Below are 15,876 nucleotides of genomic sequence, written 5' to 3' on the forward strand. Positions count from 1 at the left end.
ATGTTTAACTCATCTGTCTATCTATCTATCTATCTATCTATCTATCTATCTATCTATCTATCATCTATCCTCAATGGGTTGTATCCAACTAATACATAACTGATGTCAATTAATTTTAATGGGTCTGCTCTGAATCTGTCTTAATTGGATACAATCCACTATATTTAGCTAGAGAAACACCTGGGATATAGAAAGTATTATTTATTCTTACCCAGAAAAATCAGCAGAATATTGGCCGTAATCAAAGATATAGACTCTAGAAATTTGGCACACAGTGAGGTATCCCAAAGCAAAAACAAAACAATATCTGAAAGAGAGAAGGTAATGTAGTTATTAAATTATCATGTAAGTGCATTGGAGAGTAATATAAGCTTTTAAAAAAATCTTTAAAGCTATGGATGATCAGGCGCGCGCACAAACACACACACACACACACACACACACGCTAAGAACATTCTTTCCCCACAACAAGTCCAGTGGCTGTATTGGGGGAGAGGCTCAACAACTTTGGGCCATCTCCCCTCATTTTCTTAAAATTTAGTCCCCCAAAATGGGGGGGGGGGTGTCTTATAGACGGAAAAATATGGTAATGCTATCCGAGATTATCACAGTACAGTCATACCTCGGGTTGAAGATGCTTCAGGTTGAGTGTTTTTGGGCTGCGCTCCATGGCGACCTGGAAGTAATGGGACGCGTTACTTCCGGGTTTCGCCGCTCGTGCATGTGCAGACGGTCAAAATGATGTCACGCGCATGCGCAGAAGCGGTAAATTGCAACCCACAGGTGTGGGGTGCGTTCGCTTCAGGATGCGAACAGGGCTCTAGAACGGATCCCGTTCGTATCCAGAGGTACCACTGTACAAAGGTAGCAATAGTCCCATATGCACTATGGGATTAATTTGTTTTTTAAAAGGGCACTTAGACCATCTTGTAACCTTATTAAAGTAGATACTTTCATACTGTTGATGGAAGCGTCTTTCTACAGCCAGCCTGTAAGCGTATTTTAATGTAGACAGGCGTAGACAGGACAGGCTCAGGAGAGAAAGGAAGAACATCTACAAGCTCCCAGGTAAAACTATACCATGGGTTCTACAGCCATCTTGAACAACAATACTTCCTTCACAAGGACTGGTATTGAAAGGCTTTTCCTCGCTCACAGGAATCTCTCCTTTCTACATTCTAAGTAATAACACAGCAGCATCAAAGGACCACATACCAAAAAGTATAAACCCTGGAACTATGCCTTCGCCCTGAAAGATTCCAACACTGTCTTGGTATCTACCATGTGGCATACCCCACTTGTCACTTTTTTTCCATGATGACAAAGAACCATTAGTGAGCACTCTTTGGGTTCGGTCAGTCAACCAACAACAAATCCACCTCACTCAGTCCACTTTTTACCAGCTTCTCTGTAAGAATATCATGGGAGACTTTGTCAAAAAGCATGCCCTGATCCACCAAACTTGTAACTCCATCAAGAGAGAGAGAGAGATTTGTCACTCAAAAACTTATCCCCACAGTCTTATTTTTAGGGAAGGGAATGGGGAGCAGTTCTGAGAAGTCGGTTCCTTGTGCTTGGAGCGTTCTCTTCCTTCAACACTCAAGAGATGGTGCAGCCTGTCCAGAACCTCTAGAAGCAGGACAGCCATTTTGGGGGTGATATTTTACCTCAGCATTTACTTCACCTGCTCCGCTAATGATGCCTGCCAGAACCACCAGTGGGTTCATCAGTGGTGAACACCTCACCCCCATAATTTTGTTGGGCCGTTGTGTGGTTTACATGAAAAGCCTTAGCGACCCCAGCTTTGCATCCAGCGGATTTGCTTTGCCTGGGAGTTGTATGCCACAGTCAACTGAGGTGGCTTGGTCAAACAGAATTGCTTCCCCACTCTTTTTGCTGAACCCGCAGGGTACGGATTGTATGTACCTTTATTGTTTGTTCTCCACTTAGAGACTTCTCACTATGATGGTTGTCCAGCAGGGGACCTGTCCAGCTCCAGTGTGTCACTGGCTGACAGCTTATAATTTTCTGCTGAGGAAACCTATGCCCATCGAAGCGTGGTGCAAGTTTTATTCAACACCATGCGACTCACAACTACCTCAAAATGTCTGCCACCCTAGTCTCTCATTGATCCACAGGTTTGTTCCATGGAACACCTGGGTTGTATTTTACTACATAAACTTGAAATTGCAACTTGGAGTAGCTGCTATGAGAACTGGGAAGGTTTAGAGTAGGAAACTGAAGGCCAGCCCCTGTCTTCCATTTTGAACGCTTGAATTTTCTGGTCGAAAATGGTCATGTCTTTGGTCAGAACGATTAGCATTTCCATGACCATTTTCGACCAGAAAATTCAAGCGTTCAAAGCAGCCATTAGTTATTAAGGTTATGAATTATTTCATATAAAAAAGTAGTTTCGATTTTGAGTGCAGGCACTCGTTTTCCAACTTATCTGATAAAAAACAAAATCTAATATTCATAGTTGTAGATGAAATTTGGCGGGGGGCGGTGGAGGTAAAACAGTGTTTGATAGCTGGAAAATCTGTAACTTAAATTCCTATTACACAGTGCCCACTCCAACACCAGATTATTTCATTAAGTATTACAGAAAGAGGCGTTCTGATAAATGCCATTTATGGTAAGACAGATGGCATTATAAATAATGAGCACTACAGAAAATGAATTCGAACACAATAGTACATACAATAATTTGACACACAAACTTTACAGTCATTAATATTCCCTTACCACGATAGAATCTGTAGCAATGAATATGGAAGTGCACATTTTATGTAAAAAGCCAATGATAGCAGCACTGAGCATCTGCTTGCTTATAACAGTTATTAATAAGCTGCATTAATTAAAATTCTTGTTTATACTAAATGATTTCAGCCATAAAACAAATGTGCATAGCTGTTCTTAAGCAGCCACAAATTCTAGATACTCCCATGAAGCTCAGAATCATATTTGGTAGTTAAATAGAAGCAACAAGAAGAAAATAAAATAAGGTTTATCTGTTGCCAGAGTTGTGCCTTTATAAATATTCTTATACAACATGCACAGGAGCCCTTAACACCTGTTCCTCTAAGCAAGTCCTGGATTCCATCCTATGCATGCCTACTCAAAGATTGCAATGATTTCAATTAGACTTGCTCACAGGTTAAGTGGGTACAGGATTGCAGCCTTAATGTCCTATGCTCTAATTGCACACATACTGATGTACCAGATTCCTCCCTTCCCTCACCACCCCCAGCAACACAACCAGCAATTAACTTCCAAAATTAGAATTTGTCACAAGCCATTGGAAGTTGTGCAATCTAAACTTCTTGGACAGTTCTGCTCCTTACCAGGAAGGATATGATTCAATTACTGTTTTCCAGTGTGCAAATTAGGTAGGTTTGTCTTTAACTGCAAAATGGAGCTAAATCTAAAGTTTCGTAACTAAAACTAAAGTTATACAACAGGTGTTAACAGCTTTTAAGAAATTCACAGAGTAGTTCCTCCCATCTATAACCCTCATGAGTGTTTTCAAACTAACAAGTGGGGAATTCGGGGGCTGATTCAGATACTAAAACATTTTCCATACTACAGAACAGTCATCAGAGGTATTACTTCTGCAAAACTGAAGGTGGCTATTCAAGTATTTAGGAGCAGCATTCATGATGTTTGGACTTATTGGCCTTCTTTCTATAGATGAGTATGAAAAAATACTATTCAAAAGCAAGACTCAGAGAAATGCCACTGGAAATCCAAAATTACGTTATTCACCTCATCTTTGAAAGATTAGATCAGCACACTCAACCAACCACAGAGACCTTTCTGGCCTTCAATTAGTTTCACATTAATCCTTTCATCAGAAGAAAAGCCTGCAGCGAGAAGGCATCTTCATGAAAGTCGCAGGTTTGTTATCCTTCCTGTAATCGTCCTCATCCAACGGATAAGCATGAAACAGCATTTCACTACATCAGTGGGGGACAAACTCTTTAGGCAGCCAGTCCCTTTCAAAATTATTTTCCTGGTGTCCATGTTAACAGGCATGTCCACTATCATTCTGCCACCCATTTTATGCGGCATGCTTGGAAAATCTGTGAAAGGGCGTTACAGCAACAAAAAATGCCTGTGCACATGTCAGGGTGCACCAAAACTCTTCCAAGGGTCACCAACAATGCAGGCCTATGACTGTCTACTCGTAAGCAAGTTTGTACAGAATTGTAGCCTCAAATGGCTGGCTTCAACTGGTATTGCAGGTTGCTCACCATTACAAAAGACTAATTTGCTATTTTCTATAAAACAGCTCTGGTTTTCCACTATACCTTTTATTATTTATTCCTTTTATTGCTGAGTCTTTAGCCGTCTTCTTGTTCAAAATATGTTTTGTGGCACAAACTGAGTATTTTTTTTTTTTTAATATGAAAGCTGTTTAGAACTGCCATAAATAAAGGCATAATGAAAAGATACAGACATTGTAAAGCAAAACTCTTAGTGGCTTAACTTTAACAGAGGACTGTTCTACCAGTTTCCTGACCTCAGTGGCCAGCATAACAGCCCTACTAAAAAAAAGCTACACAATTAAAATATTTTTAAAAATTAAATTTGAGCAGTTTCTAAAGTTTACTTTTCCTTGTTTGGATAGGCAAAGTTTGAAGTGGTAACATATTAAATGTACTATGAACACAAAAAGGCACACCACTGGCAATCAGACAAGGCTTTCGAACAGCAAAGTTGCTGGCTGCCAGTTTTCTTCTAGGCAGAGAGACTGCATCAATTGATTAAATGCTAAGTATTGTTGCTGCTTGTTATTTATAAAGGGCTGGCAATTGCAAAGTGCTTTACAAGCTTTATTGTGCTCTCACAACAGCTTTGTGATGACTATTATCCCCATTTTAAGAAAGGGAACCAAGGGTGACAGACCATGACCTGCCAAAAACAAGTCCATGACAAATGAAATTTTCTCCCCATCTCTCCAGTTACTGAACCACATCAGCTCTTCAAATGGGGCTGTAATCTCTCATGGATTTCGCTTGCATTGTACTGTAGATTTTTCAATGAATTATTTCCTTTAGAACCATAATGGTCCCTGTGCATTCCAGTAAATCAAAGCATTAACAATGAGGGATCTAGGAGACAGTCACATTGTTATTACTGCTACGCACCAAGGAAAAACAAGCGTCTTTACTATTTGTGCCTGTCAACACTTTGTGAAAAGACAAGCTGAAAATATGGCACACATTTTCTCCCTGGTTCTCAATAATGAAAACTGTAGGGAAATTAGAATCAGCCCTCAGATTGTCCTTTCAACCACTCAGGTTTGAATTTTATTTTATTTTTACATCATCTTGTCTCTTTCATATGTCTCCGAGACAGAAACAAAAGTGATTTATGCAGAATTTTCTTTCCATCCTCCTCCTCTCAATTTGTCTTTATTCTGCAACATATACAGTACACCACAAATCTAATTATGGTGGGGGTTCAATTGTCATTTCTATGTATTTACTGAAGAATTCATCAATGTAACAGCCTGTATTTTTGTTTTCTCATTAAAAACTTGCAGCATGCTTCAACTTCTCTTGTCTGTTTGCTCCAGAAACTGATGACACTATATCTACGGCAGCAGCTGATATTCTCTGCTTTCGTACTAGGGCTTTTCAGGCAAAAGCATCGTGACCTGTGTAGCTTCCACTGACTTAGCTCCTCTGATGTCACAATTAAAGTTGAACCAAACAGGGAGAGGAAAGCTACGGACATTCACGTTCTTGAAAACAACCTTTACTTTTCCCAGTGATTTTGCAGGGAGGACAGACAGGAAGTTGTTTGGAGAGAGGAAGAAGGGAATGCACAAGCATGCGCCAGAACAACTACACTAACACTTCCCCATCTTGCTGCAGTGGCAGAAAATCAAATACAGCATGGCCGGGATGAGACAGACGACCTGATCCAATTACAGAGTGTAGTGTGCAGAACCAGGCTTGTGTGTGCCTTCCATTTACTGGATCAAAGTTGCTGCTTACAGATAAAAACATATAGGAATCCTCGTCCCAGTATAGATGCTGCGCTACATTGCTTTCAATGGGATGTGCATAAGTATACTCATATTGTGTCTGGATCCCACAGAAGGCAATGCAGTACGGAGACATTTGCATTCAAAAATGCATCGCGCTTAAGATGCAGTTCTTCACGGAGTAAGTGACAGTTGCACGGAAGCCTTCTCTGCATGCCAAACTCCCCAGAGAGATTCATCGCCTGCCAGCACTGTGTAGTGGAACAGGGAGCAACAGCATGGTTGCCTTTGCAACAGGCCAACACTTTCACTTACCCCATCCCCTCCATTCAAAGCGAAACAATGCGAAGGCCTCATTTGCCCTTGATGAGATCATTGTGCTGGCTATGTGCTCCTTGATTGGCTGAGAGCACATTAAAAGGAAGGGGGGGGGGAGACACTTTGTTTAGGAAATGGCACCAAAGCAGCTCCTGAGAGACAGGTAACATAACAGGTGGAAGGGGGGAAATGCATGTAAGCTTGCATGCCCTCTAAATGTCCCTTTTCATTGCCAAAAATCCTAACCCTAGATAACTTGGTTCAAACCTAGTGAGAAAGCATCCAAGGTGGTATAGACCCAAATAGAGTTTTAGTTCTCTTCTTCTCCAAGTTATTTTAGCACACAGAGCAGGTCTATTACACAAATATCATTCTAAGCAACATACTGTCTGTCTCTGCACATCAAACAAAACCATGGTTTGGCACTACATGCATGAGAAGGAAGGAACCGCCATGGACCTTGGTTCTATGCTTATGTCTACAACAGAATATTTCACTTCATCCCAATCTGCTTCCAACTTTCCATATCCTTTTGCTTCAAATGTTCCCAGTTTTGACAGCCACCAAAAACAGCTGGTTCATATTTTTCAAGCTTCCATATCATTCAAGAAAGCAACTGATTGGATCACCAGCTCTGCAGCAGAAAAGGAAATGCCCAGCTGCTCAAAATACCATCTCCAAATTCAGCTGTTGCTAATATAATAAATTGAAACCATTTTCTGTAATTCTGTAAATACCTGGGTATTTCCAGCAAGCTTATACTTCGCAACATTAGCAGAATACTTTGCATTACACTTACAGCAGGGAGTGGAAACATGCATATATGAGGTATGCAGACTGTTCCTTTGATGGAATTAATATTTCTGTAAGAAAAGTGAAGTAGCCTGGAGGCACTGATACTTAAGTGGTCGTTGTTCCTAATCTCAAAGGAGAAAGCAAAAACTAAGTATAGACCAGGGGTCAGCAAACTAAGGCCCGTGGGCCAGATGCAGCCCACCGGGCTCGTTAATCCAGCCCACAAACCTTGCGGACCCTGCTGCCCACTCGGTCAGTCCCCGTGCTAAACCGGCGCGGAGGCCTCACCACACGGTGAATGACTTCCATGACGCGACACGGCTTCTGATTGGCTGCTGGAAGCTCCTGCAGCCAGTCAGAAGCCACGGACGCCTCTGCACCACTGGCACTTCCTCCCACTCAGCTCTTCCTGCTTGATCACTTCCTCTCTGCTGAGACAGAGGCCGCCGCCAACACGGCCAAAGACAAGGCGGCGGCATAACTGGCATCGGCGGGGGGGGGGGTCCTTTCAGGAGAGGGGGTGCTTTTGGGAGAGGGTGGGTCTGGCCCACCACAAGGTCTGAGGGACAGTGGACCGGCCCCCTTCTGAAAAAGTTTGCTGACCCCTGGTATAGGCTCTTGACACTGCTTTATCCTCATTGACCTCATATGCTAGATGTGCTTTTTTTTTTTCCAAGCAAGGCATGGCTTTTAAAGACCACTTCGAAATTATCTGTACACCTATTGATAAAATTGGGAACTTTTAGGTGAGTAGAATACCAATTCTACACTACAATATTCTTACATCATATGGCTTCCCCTGCCTCCTCCCAAAAGAAAAAGAATACAAAGAGCAAAACCCCTCAAACATGCAGTAAAAGACTCGTTTTGACCTTTACAGCTTTTTCTCAACAGGCATTTTCTTTTCTGCAAAGCATGCAGATTCTCGTTTCTCCACAGACACAGAAATCTAACAGCAAAAGACTCTTTGCTGGAGGAAAGAAAGAAAGCAATTCTTCTTTCTGGGGGAAAGTTGCAAATGTTGGAAAATGTAATTTTGAATAGCTGAAAAACTCAACGCTCATTGGATCATTTCTAGGAATAAAACCAATCTGGTGCAGCACCTTTTATTTTTGCTTTCATCATGCATTGGTGCAAATGTGTGCAATTTTATTTTCTTTTTTTAATGGCTTGAGTCTGTGAGATACTACCTGTTTTGAAGCCAACAACAGAGCTATCTGAAAAGCTCCTCCAAAATACCAGTCACATTTTTGCATGTGTGTTGGGGCATTTCTTAAAATGTGCAGCCTATGAAATATCACCATATATTAAAACAGACCTGAAACATACCTTCAACATGTTGTGCACATGTGGCACCACACACTCTGCATCCCACTTGTTCAATGCAGTCATGAAAAGGAGAGTAAAAGCACAAGTGGATGCTTCCAAACAAGAGATCTTTGTTATTTCCCAACTCGGAGAACTGTGATTAGTCTTGTTAAAAATCCAGTTTCAATCTGTAATTTATGAGCCTGCTTTGTTTCCCCAAGTCCAGTCACCACAAGGAACATTACTTAGCTTAAAAATGGAAAGTGAAAACTTCTAAATCACAAAACTGTGGTCATGTCAGAGGAGGATAAGGGATGGAAATGCACAGGCCTGCTGCTCACTGCAAAACCTTAGATTAAATGTTGTATCAGATAAGGGTCTCAATGAGCAAGTTGGTTTCTGCTCACAGACTGAGCAGACCTTCTTAATATTAGCTTCACTACAACTTTTATTAAGCGTTACATTTTTGAGGTGTTACACTAATATACAGCAATTAATGCTGACACTTGTTTCAGGCAAAAGAGAGCTGTCAAAGTCATTAACTGAGTTGCCCCCCAAGCCACATAGTCACTTGTAGTGAAGCCAAATATTGGAGCTCAAGTTTATGGCAGCTTTCAAAGCATTCCTATGTGCAGGCAAAAGTCACCTAGAATGCCTTTCCAAAGTTCTATTCTTGCCTTTCCAGAAACACAAGCTTTTAGAAAAGAAGCCAACTGGACACTTGACAGAATGAGGTCTTAATTAGGGCCATGAACTAACTATCATACCTTTCATTCACCGGTCACAGACAGTGAACTAGAAGCCACACAGAGAAAAAGACTAACCTAAAAAAACTAACCTAACCTGAAAGAACGTCTCTGTTAAAAGAAATAAAAAGAGGAGGAAAGTAAAACAAAGTTCCTACATACAAAGTCAAAATGGGCATGCTACTACTTGCCTCTCAATGATCTTAACAGTGTGGATTAAAGAAATACCTTAGTAAAGAGCAGCTCAAAACACCCAAATTCCTACTAAAACAAGAACTGTAGGGAACTGTCAAGGAGCAATTAGTTTTTGTTTTGATTCAGACCATTTGATCACATCTAAAAGTATGCCGTACCTACCTATCAAAATGGGCTGCAAGGTTAAACCAGCCCTTTGAAGTTAAAAAGGGCTTTGATATAGACAGCAATTGCAGTTAGACATGAAAAACCAACATCAAGTAAGGTAAGACAACGCTGTTGAGCACATATTTTACATCTATGCTTTTCCTAGCATTTTACTGTCTACTAGCACAATGCATACAGACAAAAGCATAGACACCATGATGCAGTAGGGCCTAATGGATGCAGCAACCAGTGTTAGAAACTGAGATATAAAAGCTATTCGCTTAAACCTGGGTTACGGGTGCACTAAAGGAATGTTTGGGAACCCTTTTTGCGCAAGATTACAAAGCTGAAAATGAAGTGTGCATATTGTTAGTGCCAGCTAAAATTTGACTCGCCCAATAGCACAGGGGGATCCTGGCACCCAGGTATCTTCACTTGGTCTCAAGTGGCCAATAAGGGTAAAGGGACCCCTGACCATTTGGTCCAGTCGTGACCGACTCTGGGGTTGTGGCGCTCATCTCGCTTTATTGGCTGAGGGAGCCGGCGTACAGCTTCCGGGTCATGTGGCCAGCATGACTAGGCCGCTTCTGGTGAACCAGAGCAGCGCACGGAAACGCCGTTTACCTTCCCACCGGAGCGGTACCTATTTATCTACTTGCACTTTGACATGCTTTCGAACTGCTAGGTGGGCAGGAGCAGGGACCAAACAACGGGAGCTCACCCCGTTGTGGGGATTCGAACCACCGACCTTCTGATCGGCAAGTCCTAGGCTCTGTGGTTTAACCCACAGAGCCAATAGCCAGGTGCAAAATGCGCCCAGCGCCTGGCTAATTTTGAACACTGCCTGTAATTTACCAATTTTTCTTCAAAATAATCAAGTAATAATCAAGTGGGAAAACTAAAAACAAACAAACACCTCTTCCAGTCCCCCTTTGGAAGTGTTAAAGAAGATAAGCAATAAATTAAACAATGTATAGCCCTCCATAACTGACATGATATTCATATATACTGTAAATCAAGTCATAGTTTATCAGAAGTCATGACCTGAAGAACCTGTGTACTGACTGAACATATTTGTATCTGATATTGGAAACAGCTTTCAAATATATCATAAAAAGCTATGCACACTTACTAATACATCATCATCATCATCATCATTTCAACTAGAAAACAAAATGAATCTAGAAAGTGACGTTGCCTAAACTGGTTCACCTGAAATATAGTAAGTTAAACTATGGCTTAGCAAGATTACACAAACAGTGAGTATTCTTGTTATGCCATACTTTGGCTTACAGTGTTGTTGAAAAGAGGCCTATTTTTAAAACGTTGCTAAGAATCATCTGCATAGTCTAGCACAAAAACGTGGCTGTTCCGTTGGCTTCACTAAAATGCTCCAATGCCCTTGAAACACAGTACTCTGTTGCATATGACGCAAGAGGGGGGGAACAGCCCAAACACCGATGCATCAATGGTAACAAGCAGGTCTGACTCTTGCTATTCTGAAGTTCCCCCAGCCTAATCCAAAAATAACAGCTCATCTCAGCACTCTGTAGTGATAAAACAGTCTCAGGCTGCCAGATTATTAAATGGCAAGTCAATTAACAATCTTGCACGTAACCAATTAATAGTGTAAGACGTTTGCTTCAAAGCATAAACCACTCCTAATAACATGACTCACGTTGAAGAGTGCAGTATTTTTTTCGGTCTAAACCTTTTTAGAAAGAGAAGTTTACTGAATGTAATCTTATGTTATATTATGTATACCAGTTCTTTTGTCCCTTTCTTCTCTGCTATACAATCCCTGGAGATTCACAGCGCAGCCACTGAACTTCAGCGACACACTTGCAGTAAACACAAAAAGCCAAGTCTTGTAATCGAAAGATTTTTCCAAGCTAACACACCAACATTCCAAAGAACAACCTCATCCGTTCCTTCAATGTTTGCCTTCCCGCCAATGACTTCTAATCTCATTTTACAAGCAACCTTGTATGCTGTGAAGATGGTGAAAAGGAACATACGTTTCACTGACTTTTTCCCCCCTCCCTAAATGCATCTGATTTTGTAGTGGAGTCCGATTTATTTGACAGGAATAGTTTGTTGCTGTAATAAAAGCACGCAAGCAGTACAAGTATGACTCAGAGCTCATTTGCTCCCAGTCAAATCACTTGGCAGCCTGACAGGTGGAGTAACCAGCCTTACAGAAGCATCAGGAAAGGGATACAGTTGCTGCTTTCAATGAAAACTGAATAGACAGTGAGAAAGAAATGCCTTCACCCTTTGAAGTTCTCGTTTGATGGATTGAAAACAAAGCACTGTATGACAGGATTGTAATACACACACAAAATAATAATCTGTGGTGCCTTTTTGGAATAGCCGGCTTAACCTGTCCACGTTCACCAGCAGATACAACTGTGCTTAGAAGATAAAACTTCTACAAAAACCTGACTGGGTGGTAATTTGATCCTCATCAAGCTTTCTTTTCTTTTTGAAAGAGCAATGGAACCCCATAAGGGCTCTAAACTTTCTTTCCTCAGAAAATAAAACCAACACCTAATGCATCTCCTCAAACTGTTCATGAAACAGAGGGAGTGGGGACATTTCAAAAGCAGTTAGCCATATGGCACAGATGCCATGAAATGCAGTCAACCGTGTGCACCTAAGCAGCAACCCAAATTAAAATCTTTGCTAGGAAGTACAGTTCATCCTTAGCATACTGGACTGTATCATCATCATTTCTGCCCTTTCACAACTACAAAACCTGGAGGTTTTACTCTGATGCTTTTATACAGAGCTACATGTTTTTAAGGGAATGCGTCTCTCCTCTTCAAATATGCAATAGCATCACATGGTTCCCCCCCCCCCCCACACACAGAAGGAACTGTTAACAAGAACACACCTAAACTAAGCAGGTTTCAGAGTTAAAGCCCAGATAGGTTCGTCTGGTTGGCAGATTCTTGCACAAGGCAGAAGCTCAGATGTGCACACAAAGCTCCCACATGAGAAAGGGGTTCCCCACACAAAACCATCCATGAGCTGCCCCCCACTTAAGGAGTGATCAAGACTAATCTTCACTCTGAGATCTCCTGTGCATACCACAGCTCTTGCACCTCTACTGTGTTGCATGTAATTATGCATTTGTATCATAAATTTTGCTATTCCATATATGGATTAGTTTCACCACAGTGCGTGGAGACAGGCAATCAAGTCATGCATCCCTAGCAGTGGCAGGAGGAGGAAAGCACATCTGCAGCAGCACAACCAGAAGGACGCCTTCATCTGCCCCAGTTGTAACAAACCTTGTCTCTCCGGCATCAGTCTCTACAGCCACAGCTGGTGCTGCAACCTTCCAACAGCTTGACCTCACCCCCAAAGGCGCACTCCTCCATTGTCTCCCAAAACAGATGGATGCTAACTCTGGGACTCGACTGTCTATGTCATCGGTTGAAGTGCCACCATTATTGCTCCCAACTTCACAAGCAACTCACCCATAGTTCCCTTTGGTCTATCTAGATCAGCGGTTCTCAACCTGTGGGTCCCCAGGTGTTGTTGGACTACAACTCCCATCATCCCTGAGCTCTGGCCTTGCTAGCCAGGGGTGATGGGAGTTGTAGATCAACAACATATGGGGACCCACAGGTTGAGAAAGGCTGATCTAGATGCTCTCAGCAAACCCCTAGGACTAGCCTACCTTTCCAGAGGTAACAGAGAGTGCAGGGACCAACACTGGGGAGGACTGGCGCATAAGTGGGGTTTTTTTTTAAGCTGCTGCCAGTCCTTAAAAGGCAACCTGCACTCTAATGGAGCATCACTTCTAGTTCCAGAATCTAATTTTGTCTAATTTAGTAACAATATAGGACATTTGCAGGAAAAATAGTAATAAGTGGGCTGGGAAAGATTACACACTTCTGTCCGTTCAGTTTCTTCCCAGTGTATACCCTTCAGCCTCCAAATTAATGTTGAGAGAAATCCAGGTTTGGACACTCCTACATTTCCCTCTTAGCATTCATTTGTATTCCTTCGTTAGCTGTATTTCTGGTTCTGATACCACCTGACTCTCCCTGCCCATACAGCATTTTTGCATTCGTTTATTGCCACCAGAAACTCTATTTGCCGTCTAAGGACCGTTGTGTCACTCAACAGGTAACAGCTCTTTTTTAAAAGAAAGAAAGAAAAAGACAGAAAAAAACACACGCACAGAAAGTGAAGCTGTCATGTCATTCTTGCAAATGTCATTATTACTTAAAAAAAGAAGTAACTTCTGTCTTAGATTGATGTTTATCCTTAAATTAGACTGCTGCTGAGTGAAGGTCAGCAAGAACAATAGTTTAATATAGAGATTGAGAACCTGCTCAGCCTCGTCAAATATTTTTTTAAATCTGCAGCCAGATTGACAAGACAGCTGAAGAGAAGGCAACTACAGGAAAAGAATGTGAGAGGGTAGGTTATAAATTACCATGTCAAGGATGCTTAACAAAGGAATAGAAACAAAAATCTTGCAAACCAGACATTTTAAACAGTCTGATCTAGCAAATTGTGTATGTCATAAATATGAATTTTGTATTTCTAGGCTCAACGTCACATTTTCCACATAGTTCATATCTTCTGCATAACAAACAAGCATTAAAAAAATAGAAAAGTGACACACAAAAGATATTAACAGATAAAGCAGCAACGTATATTTATAATTAGTTCTTAAACAGATCGCCTATGTTTTTAAGACAAGTCTTTAGCAAAACTCTGTACAAAACAGAACCTGTCTTGGTCTCATGTAATAGAAGGCATTCCTCCTCAATGCTCTTTTGAGAAAGCCACAGTAATTACCCATTAGTTCAAGCCTTCCCTCTCAGAAACAATTCCTTGTTATTGTTTATTTGTCTTCCCAGGAGGAAATAAGATCCGTCACAGTTGAATCTGTTCATTTTTCCCAACTGAGATCTTGCTGAGCCAGGTAATACTTGTTAATTAACTGAATGTAAATAAAAGCCATTACACTTGTTTATGGCACAATAAATACACAATTCTCACTCATTTATTACTGGGAATTCAAACATTTTACCGGCAAAACATTGCTTTTGTTGCATAGAATTATGCCCTGTAATCATTTCTCACCTAATCCAGTGCAATCAATTGTGATACAAGTGTTACGTAAAACATGGCTGCAGAAATGTGTCCTGGGCATTTATTAGATATTGCTTGTGAGATTATTAGCAATGCGACACAAACTTCCAGATGCTATTTTACAAACTTTAGGAATGATAAATTAGGTGAGAATGCATGTTCTTACTAATTGTTTATATAAAATTAATCTCCTGCATATTAAGGTTTTTGTTTTTTATTACCAAATGCACTTATTCTAAGAAATATTTGTGAACTACATGTAGAAAAGGGACGCAGGTGGTGCTGTGGGTTAAACCAACAGAGCCTAGGGCTTGTCAATCAGAAGGTCGGCGGTTCGGATCCCCGCAACGGGGTGAGCTCTCGTTCCTCGTTCCCTGCTCCTGCCAACCTAGCAGTTCGAAAGCACGTCAAAGTGCAAGTAGATAAATAGGTACTGCTCCAGCGGGAAGGTAAATGGCGTTTCCATGCGCTGCTCTGGTTCGCCAGAAGCGGCTTAGTCGTGCTGGCCACATGACCCGGAAGCTGTACACCGGCTCCCTCGGCCAATAAAGCGAGATGAGTGCCGCAACCCCAGAGTCGGTCACGACTGGACATAACAGTCAGGGGCCCCTTTACCTTTACCTTACATGTAGAAATGTCTGTAACTTAAATTATGATTCTTAGAAGTGGACACAAGCAACATGCTCCCATCCTTTTGTCAGGTTTCTTCAAAGATACGCACTTCTCCTTTCCAGTGCTGAAACATAAATCTCCCATTCCAAAGGAACCCCACTGCCAACCACAAGCATCTATGAACCCCTTCAGTGACACTGTCTCTTCATGGATAGGTGTACGCATTGTTGCACTTCTGGTGCTAGCTGCGGAAAGCGTAAAGAAATCCAACCACCTTATTTTTTAGTTTCTTCAGTTATTACTGGTTCTGGGTTTTTTGTTTTCTAAACATATTGCAGGGAGAGGGCCCCGAAGTACTGTCAGCTTCGCTTGGAGGCACAGAAAATTCACATCCTGCTTTGAGCTTTTTGAAACAATACAATAATGAGCTTTTTAAGGGCTGTTACTTCAAGGTCATCTCTTGGCATATGCGCTACAGAAGGCTTGGCCATGCCTAATCCAACCCCAACATATTTACTTTTGCAACCAAATGCTATTTTTCCCTCGAGTGCTCAAAATATGTAAAATTGCCAGAAAACAGACAAAGGCAAGTATCTTTACAAAAGAAGAAGAAGAATATACACTGTTCTAAGTGTCAAATCT

At 41.5% G+C, this 15,876-nt stretch overlaps 1 protein-coding gene across 2 annotated transcripts in view; it reads right to left on the reverse strand.

The window, feature by feature from the left end:
• Nucleotides 1–15,876, reverse strand: part of MBOAT2 (membrane bound glycerophospholipid O-acyltransferase 2) — a 65,527-nt gene that overhangs the window by 24,932 nt on the left and 24,719 nt on the right. For both annotated transcript variants that reach the window (XM_081857177.1, XM_081857178.1), the window contains exon 4: nucleotides 212–307. In XM_081857177.1, the coding sequence (XP_081713303.1) occupies nucleotides 212–307 (96 nt within the window). The remainder of the gene's footprint in view (nucleotides 1–211; nucleotides 308–15,876) is intronic.

This window comes from Podarcis erhardii (genome assembly GCF_964252035.2).
Source record: "Podarcis erhardii genome assembly, chromosome: 3".
Classification (NCBI taxonomy): domain Eukaryota; kingdom Metazoa; phylum Chordata; class Lepidosauria; order Squamata; family Lacertidae; genus Podarcis; species Podarcis erhardii.